The sequence below is a fragment of the Danio rerio genome, chromosome 5 (genome assembly GCF_049306965.1).
Source record: "Danio rerio strain Tuebingen ecotype United States chromosome 5, GRCz12tu, whole genome shotgun sequence".
Classification (NCBI taxonomy): Eukaryota; Metazoa; Chordata; class Actinopteri; order Cypriniformes; family Danionidae; genus Danio; species Danio rerio.
The window spans coordinates 9558506-9577728 of NC_133180.1; the positions used below are offsets into that span (position 1 = coordinate 9558506).

The window sequence follows — 19223 nt, forward strand, 5'->3', positions numbered from 1 at the left end:
AAAACACTACAATAATTATTAGCTTCACATTTGCTTACTACAACCAATGTAAACAAGGTGTGCCATGGTGCTCTAAAATAATAAACAAACATTATTCAAATTAACATTAACACCCAGTTCACTTTTTTCTGAAACATTTAAGTTTGTCTAATGTTTTTAAATGTTCATTCATAAAACCTTTAAAGGTTTAGCTCCAACTCTAATTAAACACACCTGAACAAGCTAATCAAGGCTTTACTAGGTATACTTGAAACATCCTGGCTGGTGTACTGAGGCAAGTTGGAGCAAAACCCTGCAGGGACACCGGCCCTCCTGGACCGAGATTGGTGACCCCTGGTCTAAGCCAATATGGCTGGGAATACACTGTAAACACGTTTTTTTAGACAAGTATTTTCTAGACAAGTAAAACATTTAGCATTGTTTTCAGAAAAATTTTGTCCTTAAAACAAGCAAAATAATCTGTCTAAAAGGTAAGCAAAATGATTTTATTTCAAATCCAATTCAAGATTATTTTGCTAACCCCATTTTTTGTGCAATGCTATTACGCAGCACCTGACAACAGCTCCATTCTCCAGCTAGATTGCCAGAATGAGAGAATAGTTCTCGTGTTGTTCTGTTTTGTCATTTTTAAGTTCCCATTTAATGCTAATGGTCTAATCTGATTCAATGACTTATGCAAAGCTAAGCTAAAAGTTCTTCCGCCAAACCTGGAAATCGACTTAATGGATTAAAAAATGGTAACTGTTTAACTCTAGGGGAGCTGTAAAATGAGACTATTTCCAAAATAAGTGGTGTGTTCCTTTAAGTGTATGATGGTCGGTACCTGGATCATGACAGGTTCAGTTGTTGGTCCCGCTGAGGTGAGATTCTCTATATTTCCGCTGCGCTCGTAGTTAAACTTTGTGCCACCAGCCTCGTACTCTCCATTCCACTGAATGATGTAATTCCCATTGAGGTAATATTCATCTGAATCAGACGCTCGCATCGCAAGGAAATTCCCAGCTTCTTCCACTTCCTGAATGTAGATATCCCGAGCTCCCGCCGGGATCAAAACCAGGTCCATGTACCCTAAATCACAGGGGTTTAACAAAAATTTAACCAGCCTCTAATGATAAAAATTAATGAATTATATTTTTTTTTAATTTACACTTTATAAACACAGTCTCCAAAACATTTTTTGCCTAAAAAGAGCAGTTTCAAAGAGTTTTAAAAAGTATTTGTGGGGTATTTTGAGATGAAACTTCACATATACACTACACTGTAGGGAACTCGAAGGTCATAAAAAGGTCATAATAGGCCCCCTTAAATAAAAGGTATTCTATAAAATAAATAAGGGATAATGTACATCCAGCCAGTTGTTCTTGCAGAGACAAACCCAACAAGTTTATCAGCTTGATTCTGTAAAAGCAACTGTCTAAATGCACATTGTGCTGTTTAATACAGGGATGCATGGTCAAGAAACTAGATAAATAGACACAAAACATTAATCTGAGTTGTAATAATTTACTAACTCTTTAATTAAATGTAAAGCTGGCAGAAATTAAAACGACTAGATGCTTTGTGTTTAATTAAAGAGCTAGTAAATGATTACAGCTCAGAATAATATTTATTATACTGTATACCAGGGGTCTCAAACTGAATTTACCTGGGGGCCGCAGGAGGCAAAGTCTGGGTGAGGCTGGGCCGCATAAGGGATTTCACAAAATAAAAGTCCTCAAATGTCATTATTAACAGTTTTAATTATTTCTTCTGAACATGAAGTGTCCTGAACATTAATAGAACATTGAGTGAAGATTATGAACAGTTCTTCTGAACATGGCATCTTTTGCCTACTTCTTGCTGCCAGAGACTTGACAGCGCTTATTCTCACAAATCTGAACCACATTTGGCTTTAGAGCGGAAGCAGTTGAGACCCTCAGTATGGCTTGAAGATGATCATCATTAAGTCTAGACCTGTACTTTGACTTATTGAAGTCCTAGGGAAAAAAGTGGGGGAACTCACTCAAAACTTCCATTCCCTCACCTAAAAAAGGCATATATATGTATAAATAAAACACCCCCACACCACTCCAGTCACATCAGTCTGTACCAGTCTGTATCTACCTATAATATCAACAGGGCAGGCACGTGCACACATAGGGCTCAACCTGTGCAGAGCACATGCCCTTTTTAGTCTTGCATAGAAAGTGCCCTTCCAAAATGATCAAAAGTGCCCCCGCGACGCGACACACCCTCGGTCCCGCCCTTCAGTAGGCGCGCGATAACACCGCTCTTGAGTACGCGCGCGACAACACAGCTGATCAGAACGCGCGCGACAATGCGCATTGAGTGACAAGCGCGCTGTGTACGGATAGAATCAGCGGAGCGGGGATCGCTCTCTCTCCCCGCTCCGCTGATTCTGTCAGAGTACAGCGGTCGGCGCGGGCCACAAAATATTGCACTGACGGCCACAAATGGCCCGCGGGCCGCGAGTTTAAGACCCCTGCTGTATACAGTATTCAATAATGGTTAGGATGAATCATAATAACTGGATTTGTCTATGTTATAAATTGCAGCAGTTGGACTGTTGTGTTTGATCAATCAATACTTATAATATTATATAATTAGTGCTGTCAAAAATCGGGGTATTGGTGTCCATGTAAATGTATCAGTGAAAGTGCCAGATGATGTTGCAAGCTGTCAGAGACAGTGCATTTCTCTGCCTTTAAGTTGATTCTATGCGCCCTCAAATGTTTCATTAAGTTTGACGCGTTTCCCCCTTACACGCAACTTTTTTTAAAGCATCTGCTTCATGTTTCTCAGTTGTCAGAATCCTTGTGAAATACAGCCATACCATACTAGACTAACGCTTAGTTTAAGCAAATTTGATGAACCCGATCGTACTTGTTGATGAATCGTAAGAGAGCCGCTCACTGGGTGTGTGCTGCGCTGTACTGCACGTGTTGTGTGTGTGCATGCATGCGTTTTTCTAGCAACAAGAACAAACCCCTAACATCGCCAACGGTGTCCGTATTCCTCAAAGTTGTTCGGAATGAAATGTTTAGAGATGGGGTGACTAAAGTCCCTGTAAGAAGTCTATAGTATTTGGTGTGACACAACGTGTGCGTGCCTTTAATGTAGGCCCACTCCTTGATGCTTTGTGCGTCCTTGTCACAGCACCAGTGGCACCAAAATTAGGCACCGAAATTCATGTGCTGATTCTGTGATTCTGCTTGAGACTGTTCTCAATCTCAGGTCACATCATTCAAAAGAAAAGATCCACATTGTCCCCACGATAATGTCATCAGACTAGACTGTCTTAGCAACTGTCTGAATATAAAGCAGGACTAAGTAAAATTGTTTCTACTTTATAATTATTGTTCTTAACTCTTAGTAATACAACTTTACAATGAGTGCAATTGTTTGTGTTCAATACTTTATTGTTATAATTTTCCAATTTCCATATTTGCAGTGCCTGTATTTTGGATTTTTTTGCAGTCCACTTAGAATCCAACTTGGAAATCATTTTTGTTTGTTATTGGCATTGATTGTTTTGAAATTCAAATGGCACTTACATGCCTTTGTTTTTATTTCTGTAATAAATATGGCTGTCAAGCCAAAAGTTTGAGGATCTTGATAGTATATTGTGGGTATGTTATTTACATAAATCTGGGTTACAAGTTAAACAAAAATTCTAATAAACAATTATATTTACTTTAGTTCACATTAATTTTACATTTGAATAGCCAAAATTACAAGTTTCAGTCTTTTAAGTGCGGTTAAAAAAATGAACTAATTAATCGATTAACAGCACTATATATAATATAATATGACATAACATAACATAACATAACACAATATAATATAATATAGTATAATATAATATAATATAACAAAATATAATATAATATAATATAACATAACATAACACAATATAATATAATATAATATAACATAACATAACATGATATAACAAAATATAATTTAATATAATATAATATAACATAACAAAATATAATATAATATAATATAATGTAATATAACAAAATATAATTTAATTTAATTTAATATAATATAATGTAATATAACAAAATATAATTTAATGTAATATAATATAATATAATATAATATAATATAATAAAACAAAATATAATATAATCTAAAATAATTTAATATAATATAATAAATATAATATAATATAATATAATAAATATAATAAAACAAAATATAATATAATATAATATAATTTAATATAATATAATAAATATAATATAATATAATAAAACAAAATATAATATAATATAATATAATATAATATAATAAAACAAAATATAATATAATATAATATAACAAAATATAATATAATATAAGATAATGTAATGTAATATAATATAATATAAGATAATATAATGTAATATAACAAAATATAATTTAATTTAATATAATATAATATAATGTAATATAACAAAATATAATTTAATTTAATTTAATATAATATAATATAATATAATAAAACAAAATATAATATAATATAAAATAATTTAATATAATATAATAAATATAATATAATATAATATAATATAATATAATATAATATAATATAATATAATATAATAAATATAATAAAACAAAATATAATAAATATAATAAATATAATATAATATAATATATAATAATGTAATATAATATAATATAACAAAATATAATATAATATAATATAATATAATATAATATAATATAATATAATATAATATAATATAATATAATATAATATAATATAATATTTTGCTCTTACAAAATAAAGCCTGACAGGCCATATGCAAAGCGAAGGAGTACCAAATAGCTAGGTGTATCTAAAATAAATTGTCTGCTGAGTGTATATCCTACTATATTAATAAAGTCAGGTGTGCAACTAACCAAATCCATCTTGCTCCACAAAGTTTTCCTTCACCGTCTCACAAGTGGATCCATCACCAAGACAAACACCACAGCTGTCCTCTTTAGCGTTAGAATTAATGCCAAAATCACATCCCACCTCCTGCAGAGAGATGACACAAAACATCAGATATATATTATAGATGAGTTATTAAAACCATTATGTTTATAAAAGTGTTGAAAAAAATCTGCTCTCGGTTAAACAGAAAACGGGGAAAAAATAAACAGGGGGGCTAATAATTCAAGGGCGGTAATAATTCTGACTTCAGCTGTACATACTGTAGATACTTGTCCTACTTACTTTTACTAAACAGACAAAACAATACACTAACACACACAAAAGCACAAATGGGTTGAAAGTAAGACATACCCAGCCACACTACCTTGCACACACCATTGACACAGATGTTCCTGCTGTTGTTGTTCATAAAGCAGGGCGTTCCATCTGTAACCGCATCCAACATCTTCTCAGAAAAGTTTTCATCCACAGGTTTGCAGTGAAGCTCGCAAGGACGCGCTGAGAGAGAGAGACAGAAAAAAGAGAAAAGGACAGACAGGCAAATAAGAGGTGCTATTTACTATTTGATATAATGTTTTACTATGATAAGATGTGTAAAATACTTTATACTTTTGTAATTAATAGATTTTATATCATGGAGTGTACAAAAAAGTACCATTGTTTAACCTAGAGCTGTGTACACTCAAGTTTTGAACATTGATAATATGCTAGTTTTACAACTTCACTAGAAATAAACAGCTGAGATTCACAATTTTTGTTTTCTGTTTAATCAATTTCCAGGTCTGGCAGAGGCACTTTTAGCTTAGCTTAGCATAAATAATTGAATCGGATTAGACCATTAGCATCTCGCTCAAAAATGACTAAAGAGTTTGGGTAATTTTCCCATTTTAACGCTTGTCTCTTCTGTAGTTAACATGACAGACTAAGACTGACAGAAAATAAAAAGTTAGTATTTTCTGGGTCTATAGGAACTATACTCTCATTCTGCCATAAAAATCAAGGAACTTTTTTGTTGTGACTTGGAGATGGGGGAATGTTGTTAAAACTCTGGGGTTCCTTAAAAGTTTTAAGTGAAATTTCTTTTTATTAAACATACAAAAGGTTTCATATGCTCACCCGAGCTGCAAATATTTAACTAAAAATACAGTACTTTAGTGAAATATTCTTACAATTTAAAATATTTCTTTCCCGTTTGAATGTATTTTAAATGTAGTAAATATTTTGCAATTGTCAGCATTATTAGTTCAGTCTTCAGTGTCATATGATCCTTCATAAATAATTTTAATATGCGGATTTGCTGCATCAGACAATATATTATTATCATCAATTTTAAAACCCCAAAACTGGCATTTATAGATGAATTAAAAGTTCCAATTCAATAGATTTTTCAGGATATACAATTATTTTGTAACTATATAAATTCAAAGCAAATAAGAACATTTCAAGCATAAAAACTTTATATTTGACATTGACAATATGACCTTTATAGCCTTTCCTATAACCTTTATATAATTCTTTTCTGGGGACATTTGACAATAATGTACATTAACACATTTAAAAAAATAAATGTTTCGTTTAAAAATCACAGTGAAATTAAACAATATTTCAACCATTTTTGACCATATTTATATTACAAAAGCTATTTCAGACTATTTAGCTTGCATTCAGTATACAACTTTACATTTAATTTAATACATATTTTGCTAAATATGTTGTGTATTAATGTCTTTCTTTACTGTCATTTTAGATCATGCATTTAAATGTTATGCATTATTGCTGAATAAAAGCATTATTTTAAATATATAGAGTATAGAGAATATAGAATGCAAGTACTAAACACGTCATGTTTTTTCTGGAAATAATATCTCTAAAGGAGCTGTTGACATGGAAATGAACCAGATTATGGTAAAAACTCAAACAATACAACTATAAAAATTAAACAAAACAAATTTTAAAAATGAGTCATATGTAAACAACTATAAAATCACACAAGGAGAAAGTACTGAACTACTGAAACGTTTCTAATACTTTTTATACAATTTTTTTTATTTTTTATTTTTTGGTGCTGGCAGTTAAAGAAGCCTCTCATGTGGAGAATGAAGTCCCATGCATTGCTCAGATGTGAGTTTTTCCACAGACTACAACAGAGTGTAAAAATCTTATGTGGGTCTTGTCTATTAAATCTGATCTTTACTTTGTATTTTCTATTGGATTTAGATCAGGTGATTGGCTGGGCCATTCTACAGCTTGATTTTCTTTCTCTTAAAGCATTTTTGAATTACCTTGGCTATGTTTTGGATCATTGTCTTGCTGAAATGTCCACCCTGGTTTCATTTTCATCCTCCTGCTAGTGTAGATGTTGGACTGAAGCAGCTGATATTCATTTACACAAGGCAGAGGATTGCTGAAGAACTACTGAGAGATTCGAGCTGCTGTCTGGGCTTTCACTGCCTTTTTACACCTCCATTTCTTCATGTGTTCAATGCTTTCCCTGAGTCATTTCATTTTAATACACATAACTTCATTTGTAAACTAATTAGATTTCTTTTCTGTGCATATATAGATTTCTTTGGTTGTTACTAATATCCGAGGAAAATTTGCTGATGTGTTCAATACTTATTTATATTTCAAAAGTCGTGAGGATATAGATATTCTTCATTGTAGTATTGCTGTTAATCAGTAACCAAAATCAGACGCAGAAAAATCCCATAGTCTCATTCATTCAGACTTTTTCTTTTCGGCTAAGTCTTTTTATTCATTAGGGGTCGCCACAGCGGAATGAACCGCCAACTTATCCAGCATGTTTTACGCAGCGGATGCCCTTCCAGCTGCAACCCCCACATTCACCATGGCCAATATAGTTTATTCAATTCACCTATAGCGCATGTTTTTGGACTGTAGGGGAAACCGGAGCACCCGGAGGAAACCCACGCCAACACAAGGAGAACAAGCAAACTCCACACAGAAATGCCAACTGACCCAGCCAGGGCTCGAACCAGCGACCTTCTTGCTGTGAGGCGATAGTGCTACCCGTTGCGCTGCCTCCGATAAAGTCTACAAATCATTAATTAATACTATTAAAATACAAGTATTAAAGTGTCTTTAGGCTGTAATGATCTACGATCCAAAAACTGAGCAAACAACAGTGACTCAACAACACTTGTGTCAGGAATCCACATGCTTTCTAAAGCTGGCTAATAAAAAAAGTGTGCATTCTTGAATGTGAACCAGCAAAAGTCTGTAAAATGGAAAGCAGCCACGTGTAAGAAGTTTTATGTTAATGTCGACCCGCCGCAGTGTGCATTATTGCAGTTTCTTGGCTCGGCTGTTCAGTTGTAGAGAGCATGTGTTTTCAGTTCTCAAGTTCAGGGCAACTAATGTTCTTAAGCTTGTCGTGTTTATTCTAATGGTTATTGAGGAAAATATAATCAACTGGAGTGACATGGTGACTCAGTGGTTAGCACTGTCGCCTCACAGCAAGAAGATCGCTAGTTCCCGACTGGGTCTGTTGGCATTTTTTTGTGGTAGTTTGCATGTTCTCCTCGTGTTGGCGTGGGTTTTTGCCATGTTTTCCGGTTTCCCCCACAGTCCAAACACATGCACTATAGGCAGGGCCAGATTAACGTAAGGGATAGGTGGGGCTGGAGCCCCAAGACCCACGGAGGAAGGGAGCCCTTGATTGGCTGATGAATTGATTTGCGTTATGACGCGGGAAACGCCTCTTTGCGTTATGCTTTCTCTCGTCGATAATGTGAAGTATTCCTTTCGGTTGGCTGCTGTTTAAAAACAGTGACGCTGGTGCTAAACTGGGGCTCAGAGTGGCTGTAGCACAATCAGAATATTGAATAGCCCTGTTTTAGTCACCCATAAGGGTGATCAGTTGTCCTAACAGTCCAAGGACAGACTGTTATTTCAGCGAGAGCCGTCCAGTCAAATGTAAGCTAACCAAGCTCATCTTCATCATTGATACACTTGTATATGTGGTAACAGGAGCTGGGATAGGCAGAATCAAGCCTCGTTTATACTTCTGCGTCAAGTGACCGGCGTGACCCACGGCGCATGCAACGCGCATGGCTGTGCATTTATACTTGTGCGCGCTGTCTCTGTTGGTCTGCATTAACACTTCCGAAACGCTAGTTGGCAGTGAAGTGTAAATTTTCCTCTGTGTCGAGTTTCTTCGCTGCTTTTTTGCTTTTCCTGAACACGTCCTGGATGTACAAGTGGCTCAAACTCGCTCATTTTGAGGCAGGAACCGACGGACGAGCAACAACTTTAACTATGGGGTAAACACAAAGCAAAACTTCACAGCCTTCACGGCACTCCACACTTGTAAACAATCGCTCCATTGGGCTCGCGTCCAGCTCGCGCCATTCGCGCCTCTTGGTCCCGCCCAGACTCGTCAGCGCTACTAAGCCGACCAATCACAGAGCTTGCGCTACGCGTCGTTGCGACGTGTAGTTACAATTTTTGAGAGGTGCACGTCAGCGAAGGCCACGGCGAAGGGCTATGCGTCAGCGCCGTAGCATATGCCGGCGTTTGACGCAAAAGTATAAATCAGCCTTCAGCCGTGCATCGGTTACAGCTGGACCGAAACGGTGCGCACCAGCACAATCCTTTTAACACACAATATAACCGAGACAGTGTGCGAACAAATCAAATAGCTTACACAAGCAGTTATCAATATATTTATCGTTGTGGAGTATACCTCAAGTAAATACACTCGGCTCTGCTTTACAGTAAGTCTAACTAAATCAGTTACAAAGCAAACTTTATGAATGTTTACTTTGCCCCTTTTGTAAAATTGACAATAATGATATGGAGCAATGAAATATTGGCGCTGGCTTTCATCAGACAATATATCTGATGCAAAAACTAAATAAATAAATAAATAAATAAATAAAATAAAGATGCTAGCCTTCTGCAACTCAGAAGACCACAGTAAACTATTTTGATATTATATCATTGGGGATTTAGGATCAGCTAAAACTCAAAAAAAAATTTTAAAGGTAAACCCCAATTCAATGCATTTATTCTAAAGCACTTGTTTAGGAAGTATTGCAAATGTTTTTTTGTTTTGTTGATTTTTGCAGCCTGTTTGAACTTTAAAGTACATATTAAGTCATTACTTAATTTTGTGAACTTGTATGAAAAAGCTCACACATGATACCAGAAGACAAGCTAATCAAATACAAAATGAGGGGGGAAATGCAAAAAAAGTCCCCTTTAAGAAAAAAAGACCCCCCCCCCCAACCCTTCCCTAGGCTGCCTACAAGCCTGGAATGTGAGAGTGTATGAGTATTTCCCAGTACTGGGTTGCAGCTGGAAGGGCATCTGCTATGTAAAACATATGCCGGAATAGTTGGCGGTTCATTCCGTTGTGGCGACCCCTGATAAATAAGCGACTAACCCGAAATAAAATGAATGAATGAATGAATATTGATGCAAAGAGATCTTACAAGGGCTTGAAACAGGAATCCACTGGTAGAGTTCATTGTGATACGGCACGGTGTTGAATTCACTGCACTGCATCTCTCTAAAGCTGGGATGTTTTCTGACACACAGCTTTGTGTTGCAAACACGGTAGCGCTTCCGCTCTCCTGTGCAATACTTCCCACCAAACTCAGGCCTGTGTGAACAGGAGAAACAGAAAACATGCTTTAGATCATCTGTTCAGCAAAACAACGTATCAAAAAAGTAGAAAAAGACGTAAAATGGATATTTAAGACTTAAGAAATAGTGTGATATTTACAAATTTGGTCAAATATGACAGCACTGGTAACTGCAGACCAAACAGGAAATGTTTAGTTAAAGCTACAAGAGAGCCCTCTAGTGCATTATACTGGTAGTGCAGAAAATGGGCTGATATATAGGAATAATAGTTGAATATTAGCATATTCGTTTTAATGCAGCATGCATATATTTTCTTTTCTCACCTCTTTAAAGCTGCTTTGGATCAATAGTTATTGTAAAGACAACTATTTAAACAAATTTGATTTAATTTTCTGCATTTACAGAACTAAATATGACCTGAACCTGAAAAATGGTTTAAAATCAATATAACAAGCATAAGAAACAGAACTGGCGATGCAGTGGCGCAGTAGGTAAAAGAAGGTCGCTAGTTCGAGCCTCGACTGGGTCAGTTGGCATTTCTGTGTGGAGTTTGCATGTTCTCCCTGTGTGTTCAGGGTTTCCTCCGGGGGATCCGGGTTCCCCCACAGTCCAAAGACATGCGCTATAGGTGAACTGGGCAGGCTAAGTTGTTCATAGGACGAAGCAGTGGCGCAGTAGGTAGTGCTGTTGCCTCACAGCAAAAAGGTCACTGGTTCGAGCCTCTGCTCAGTTGGTGCTTCTGTGTGGAGTTTGCATGTTTTTCCTGCACTCGCCTGGGTTTCCTCCGGGTGCTCCGGTTTCCCCCACAGTCCAAAGACATGCGGTGAATTGGGTAAGCTAAATTGTCCATAGTGCATGAGTGTGTGTGTGAATGTGTGTGTGGATGTGTGGCTGGACGGGCATCCGCTGCATAAAAATGTGCTGGATAAGTTGGTGGTTCATTCCGCTGTGGGGACCCCGCATTGTCAATAGTGTATGAGTGTGAATGAGTGTGTATGGATGTTTCCCAGAGATGGGTTGCAACTGGAAAAGCATCAGCTGCGTAAAACATATGCTGGATAAGTTAGCGGTTCATTCCACTTTGGTGACCCTAGATTAATAAAGGCACTAAGCCGAAAAGAAAAAGATTGAATGAATGAAGGCACAGAACACTGCATGTATCCCACAATGGTTTCAATTTTCCTTCGTAGGTAATTAGTTTTTTATTAAAAAAAAAAATGCAATGGGTTTCAAAACTATAATATTCTATATTGTTGTTGTTACAAACCTGATACACTGTTTATTATGTATAACAATATACACTCACCAGCCAATTTATTAGCTACACCTTAATAGTATTGTATTGGACCCCTTTTTCCTTCAGAACTGCTTTAATCACTTGTGGCATAGGTACAAAAAGTTACTGGAAAATTCCTCAGACATTTTGCTCCATATTGACATGATAGCATCACACAGTTGCTGCAGATTTGTCGGCTGCACATACATGATGTGAATCTACTGTTCCACCACATCACAAAGGTGCTCTACTGGATTGAGTTCTGGTGACTGTGGAGGCCATTTGAGTACAGTGAACTCATTGTCGTGTTCAAGAAAGCAGTCTGAGATGATTTGCACTTTATGACATGGTGCATTATCCTGCTGGAAGAAGCCATCAGAAGATGAGTACACTGTGGCCATAAAGAGATGGACATGGTCAGCAACAATACTCAGATAGGCTGTGGCGTTGACACAATGCTCAATTGGTACTAATGGGTCCAAAGTGTGCCAAGAAAATATCCCCCACACCATTACACCACCACCACCAGCCTGAACCGTTGATACAAGGCAGGATGGATCCATGCTTTCATGTTGTTGATGCCAAATTCTGACTCGACCATCTAATGTCACAGCAGAAATGGAGACTCATCAGACCAGGCAATGTTTCTCCAATCTTCTATTGTCCAATTTTGGTGAGTCTGTGTGAATTGTAGCCTCAGTTTTCTGTTCTTAGCTGACAGGAGTGGCACCTGGTGTGGTCTTCTGCTGCTGTAGCCCATCCACCTCAAGGTTGGACGTGTTGTGTGTTCAGAGATGCTCTTCTGGTTGTAACGAGTGGTTATTTGAGTTACTGTTGCCTTTCTATTAGCTGGAACCAGTCTGGCCATTCTCCTCTGACCTCTGGCATCAACCAGATATTTGCGCCGACAGAACAGCCGCTCACTGGATATTTTCTCTTTTTCATACCATTCTCTGTAAACCCTAGAGATGGTTGTGCGTAAAAATCCCAGTAGATCACCAGTTTCTGAAATACTTAGACCAGCCTGTCTGGCACCAACAACTATGCCACATTCAAAGTCACTTAAATCCCCTTTCTTTCTCGTTTTGATGCTCAGTTTGAACTTGCGTTAAACAGCAGTTGGACAGCTGACCCTAACAAATGGCCGGTGAGTGTTTTATAATTGTTATCAGTTCAAATTGTTACCAGCTTTAAAAGGTAAATGAAATGTTGCATTTTAATCTTTTATTAACATGCATGTAAAATCTTTAAAAATATGATTTATGTGCATTTTAGCTCATAAAATGGCCATTGAATTCATAAGCTCAAAAGCAAAGACATAAGATTTGACAGAATAGACTTGTGAACGAATGTTGAACACAAAGGAAGACACATTGAAGAATGTTGGGGAATAAAACTGCAGTTGACTTCCATAGTATTTTTCTACTATAGATGTCAATGGCCTCCTTTCTCCAACATTCGAACGTGGTTGAGAAACCCTGCTTTAACACCAAGTGAAGGACTATAAAGAAAACAAAAATGACAAAAAATACTAAGACATGAATGAATAAAAGAAAAGCACTGAGGAATAACTGTACTTAGGCTGGTTGCATTCCCTGTCTGCCGTCTGAACTCCGGCTCCACAGGTGCGAGAACAGTGAGACCAGGAGCTCCAGGGACCCCAGCCTCCATGCACGGTTTCCGGTAACTTCCCCACGATCACACACTCACCAGAGATACACCACTGACACACAGATACACAGTCAAAGGGTTATTAATTACTCCAGAGACATTCGGTCATCTTCAGAACACAAATTAAGATATTTAAGATCAGCATAGGGCAGCAAGGTGGCACTGTGTGTAGCACAGTCACCTCACAGCAAGAAGTTCGCTGGTTCGCTCCCAGCCTGAGTCAGTTGGCATTTCTGTGTGGAGTTTGCATGTTCTCCCCGTGTTGGCGTGGGTTTCCTCCGGGTGCTCCGGTTTCCCCCACAAGTCCGAAGACATGCGCTATAGGTGAATTGGGTAAGCTAAATTGTCCGTAGTGTATGTGTGTGAATGAGTGTGCATGGATGTTTCCCAGTGATGGGTCGCAGATGGAAGAGCATCAGCAGCGTAAAACATATGCTGGATAGGTTGGCGGTTCATTCCACTGTGGCAACCCCAGATTAATAAAGGAACTAAGTCGAAAAGAAAATGAATGAATGAAGGATCAGCGTATGATATGTGTACATATTTAAACTCTGCTGAAGTCCAGCAGTACTAGGACTAAATACCACAAGGTCATCTATTTAGTTACAGAATATTCGTTTTAGGGTGAAGTAACCCTTTAAAGATATAAGAACAGAACAAATACTATGTGCTTCTTTCTAATTGTGTATCTCTCCTACCTTTTCAGGTCCACACCTGGTTCCGTCGATCGGTGAGTCTAGTTTAGAGCGGCACGATCCATTTACTGAGCACCACAGAATCTGACACACATTCTGCAAACAGCAGAGGCTGAATTAATAAAGATCTCCTTTTGTTAATCCAGACAAGAAAATATGTTATACTTTAGATACAAATCAAAGCAATCTTCCTGAATGAATATGAGTTGAACTCTAACAGAACATTTCTCTACTAAAGCATGAAATATTTTCAGATCACAGGCAAATAGAAAAAAAAGTCCACATGAAATTAACACTTTGTTTGCGTTTTCTTAAAATTGAATTTTTGGAAATGTACCAAACTACCAAATTATCCCTAAAAATGTCAAATGTAAAAGCAGGGTTTACCTAAAAATGAAAAATTCTGTCATTTACTCACTTTTTTCAATATATTTTTTTTGTTTTGAAGAACACAAAAGTATTTTATACAATGTTGGCAACTGCACTGTTTAAAGGTGCTGTATGTAAGTTTTTGACTCTTCTAAAGTATAAAAATACCATAATATGTTTGCAGATATTCAATGGAAATATATGGAAAACATGCATTTCATTCATTCATTCATTCAGGAAGGCTCTCAGAGCATGCATATGTGACTAAAACGCGACTGAAATGCGACCTCTGGTGGACAGTAGCAGACTAAATGTGACGAGTGTAAACTTTAGGTGAGCAGGTTACATTGTAACTGCATGTGCTCACAACACACTACGTGATTAGATACACAGTGATAAGCAATGTGGCTGTTTGCACCAGACGAAACACAACAGAAATTTGAATGCAGCCATTTACAAGCACAGAACAGTGCGCTCACTGCACCTCAACGAAATGGTAATGTTTATAATCTAATTAATACATATTAACCCTCTTTAGCATTATTAAATGTACTTGCCGGCAGATAGCTCTCTCAACTCTCACATGGTCGCCCACTGAAGCTAAGCAGGGCTGCGCCTGGTCAGTACCTGGATGGGAGACCACATGGGAAGGCTAGGTTGCTGCCATAAGTGGTGTTAGTGAGGTCAGCAGGGGGGGCCCAACCTGTGGCCTGAGTGGGTCCTAATGCTCTAGTATAGTGAAGGGGACTGCTCAGTGAGCACCGTCTTTCGGATGACTCGTTAAAAATCCCAGGATGTCCTTCGAAAAAAGTAGGGGTTTAACCTCGAGATCCTGGCCAAATTTGCCCAGTGGCCTCTGTCCATTGATGCAGTGAAGCAGTAGGTAGTGCTGTCGCCTTACAGCAAGAAGGTCACTGGGTCGATGGTTCACTGTGTAAAAATGTGCAGGATAAGTTGATGGTTCATTCTGCTGTGGCGACCCCGGACTAATAAAGGGACTTAGCCGACAAGGAAATGAATGAATGACTCTGTCTCCTCTCCACCAATCAGCTGGTTTGTGGTGTGTGGTCTGGCACAATATGGCTGCCATCGCATCATCCAGATGGATCCATCCCAATGTGTAAAGCGCTTTGAGTGCCCAGAAAAAGCACTTTATAAATGTAAGAAATTATTATCATAATTATTATGCTGAATCACTGATATGTGTTGGCTTACAGTGAAATTCCATTTCAATTGGTTTATTTTATTCACAAGATTCGAGGTGAACTATTTGCTGCTGCTTTCAGTAGTATGGCAATAAATGCGATGTAAAATGCCATTCAAACTCACATTGTTAGCATTTAACACTGAATTAAGCACATGAGCTGTACCTGAGGTGATCATTGTATGATGTGGCAACCTGCTTTTGAACCAGGGGTGCAATGCCTAGTTCTACCACTGGGTGTTAAACTTACATACTGCACCTTTAAGAGCAAACGGTAAATATCTTTTAATTAATTAAAATTAAAAAGTTAGTGCAATTATAATAAATAAAGAAATAGTGGTCATTGTAGCCTAAACGTTGTAATAAATTCAATGTTTAAATCAAAATATTTTGTCTAGCCCTACTTTTTTGTAAATATCTACTTGATGCTTTTTGCATTTAACACAATTAATACATTTTTTGGTGGTCATTTCTCAATCAATATTAATATGCAGTTATATAGATTTTAGTTAGATAAATTCATTCCACTGTGGTGACCCCTGATAAATCAGGGACTAAGCCGAAATTAAATGAATAAATGAGCAATTAATTATTCGCTACACTGCGTAGTTAATTTGATTACAATAATGTAATGTAAATTCTATTTATGGTGTTTTTTTGTATTAAATGCACTACTCACCTCAACTTCTGAGCAGAAGGTGGCGTTAGGGCCGTACTGCAGTTGGCACTGGTGCTGCGGTGTGTATCTCACTCCTGGAGCTGCTCCCGGGGTGCTCAGGTCTCTCTTAGAAGGACGGTCATCCAGACAGAAACCCCAGCCACGACTGACAACACAACAGGAAGATGATAATTTATAAACCAAGATCCTTGTCTGAAAAACTCCCAATCAATCAGTTGAAAATACTTTATTTACTGATTAATTTGATCTATCCTTACTAGTGTTGACTACTGGTTAGTTTTAGTTCTATGTGTTAGTATCAGGGTGCGAACTATCCATTGGCGATTGGGGGGGTCAAGCGTTACGGTTACGTTCGGTAATACGCCTCAGTGTACCAAAGTTATACATTTATTTCAATTACGTCTAAATGATTAGTCAAAGTTTTGTTTTCAGTGTTTTGAGGGACATTTAGTGGTCCTCAGTGACATTTGTGATATTAAATAAATGGTGCCAGGTTTGCATTTCTGCACCTATTAATGAATGACAATGAAAAATGTATTCCATGTGTGAGCAAGTGTGTATTAAAATACAAACTATGCATCTAGTTTTACAGATACCTATACAGTACTAATGCCTATTTTACAGGAAACAGTTTTGTGAACACCTACACAGTCTGTTGGTGCTCTAGAGTTGCGGTTTCAAACTAGTAAACATGGCGCAACCAAGCATTCACAATGGTATGAACCATTATAGTGGTGGTTAAATGTATGTTTACATTATCCATTATTTTAATTAGTAATATTATTTAAAATACAAACCAAATAAAACGATTTCCTTACTATTAAAGGAAAAACAAGCAAAATATAGCTGCAAACTATACTTTTTATTTAACAAAACATTTCTTTAACAGTTGACACCAGTTAACTACACAGAAATGGGAAGTTAATATCCTATATCCTGTTTAAATAATGGTTAAAGCGAAAGCAACCGGTGCTGCTTACAAAAAGACCAATCTGGAGCTCTTGAAAGCAGCAGGACTGTGGGAGCATGAACACCTTTTTTGTCTGGTCTATTTAAAAGAGAAGCAATCAGTTGCGTTTCCAGGCACGGTTGTTCCAATCAAGAAAACGGGAGCGCGCACATGTTTTAAACAATCCTCTCATTCGGTATTCAACCGGCTTTCTTTTGCCAGCACGAACAAAATTATATTTGTCAGTCCTGCTGTTTTTCGATGTTAAGATTCGCATTTGCACGAATATTGGGCCATCCTTATTGTCGAACCCTGCTTTTAAGAAAACTACAATTTAAAAGTAATTTTCAACCAGCCAAAGTGGCTAGTGGAGGTGGCTGTCTAACCCGCCACAGCTAAAATCTACCTGCGTTTGGCAGTTTGGTGGGTGTTAATGTAAAGCCATGGTTATATCCTTAAACCTACCCCTGATAGTACTTATGGAATCCAAATATACAGTGTTTATTTTGCTAGCGCACATTGTTATTCCTAAGGTGAATAATTAATCTTTACAAGTTACTCAACTGGTACATAATATTCTTAACCACGGCCCTCTTACAGTTGCAAAAAGAAAGCCCCGCCTCAACTCAATATTCAGTTTCATTTGTAAGTACATCAACATATTATAATAAAAGTCTCAGCAACGTCCAATTCACGCAGACTTTAAAGGGCACCTATGGTGAAAAATCTACTTTTCAAGCTGTTTGGACAGATGTGTGTAAGTATAATGTATAGACCGTCATATTGGGGTGATATAAACACACACAGTCCTTTTATTTCAATTTACAACATAAAAACAGTGGACCAATTGGAGCGGTTTTTAGATCGACCGCAACTTGACGTAGGAGTGCGGTCCTCTTGCCCACCAATATTGATTGACAGGCACGCATCACCATATCCTCGGTTTGTTGTTTCACATCTGCCATTTTCAGTGTGTGAGTCAAAGCGATGTCACTAGAGGAACACTCTTGCTCAGGGGCGGACTGGGACTAAAAATCAGCCCTGGCACTGTAGCCACAACAGCCCACATTACCACACAGACACAGCCCCACCCACGGACACTCACATTCAATACTAATATTGGTATACAGATGGTAAAGTTACATAAGCAGTACCATATTTAAGAGATATTACATATGAAAAAATAAATAAATAAATAGCTGACCGGCCCACATTTAAAAATGGTCCGGCCTTTCTGGCATTTGCCAGAATTGCCAGATGGCCAGTCCGCCCCTGCTCTTGCTCTATTTTTAGATGCAAGGCTCATTGGGCTCAACACAAGATCAACATTCACCACATGATCGCTCTAATCGGAATTATTGTTTGTAACTTAGTGTGTTTGTAGGTAGGTTTGCAAACTAGTGTACTTTTCATTGCGTCTACCTTAAAACGTTTGCATTTCTCGCGGTCACAGAAGCTCCCTGTGAGTGTGATCTGATCTGTGAAGCTGAAAGTGCGAGCGCCTTTGCCTCACGTGAGTGTCGCTCCATTGGAAATAAAATAACAAACTTGCCTGCAGGTCGCACACCATAAGCGCCACGCAGCTCCATGCATTTTAGAGTTCTAAACATAGGTTTCTATCAGGGTACACACAATGGCGCTTAAAGTCGGTGGCTGTCCGCAGCACCCAGATTTGATTCGGGACACTTCATGTTTCAGCCGCGCCACAGAGCTCCACCTGAATAGTTTCATTTTAAATAACATGCGAATGTGCGTGTCTGGTGTGCCGTGTCGCGGCTCTAAGCGGGTCATTCATGTGCCTCAGTCAAAGGTAATTCATAGTGTGTGGTTATTAGTC

The 19223-nt window shown here is 37.6% G+C and overlaps 1 protein-coding gene across 1 annotated transcript in view; it reads right to left on the reverse strand.

Moving 5' to 3' along the window:
• adamts12 (ADAM metallopeptidase with thrombospondin type 1 motif, 12) overlaps nt 1-19223 on the reverse strand; it is a 55812-nt gene that overhangs the window by 28643 nt on the left and 7946 nt on the right. Inside the window, exons 5-11 of the mRNA XM_068221333.2 lie at nt 16438-16582; nt 14189-14281; nt 13397-13542; nt 10390-10559; nt 5298-5431; nt 4897-5017; nt 824-1068 (exon numbers count right to left, since the gene is read on the reverse strand). Coding sequence (XP_068077434.2) covers nt 824-1068; nt 4897-5017; nt 5298-5431; nt 10390-10559; nt 13397-13542; nt 14189-14281; nt 16438-16582 — 1054 coding nt within the window. The remainder of the gene's footprint in view (nt 1-823; nt 1069-4896; nt 5018-5297; nt 5432-10389; nt 10560-13396; nt 13543-14188; nt 14282-16437; nt 16583-19223) is intronic.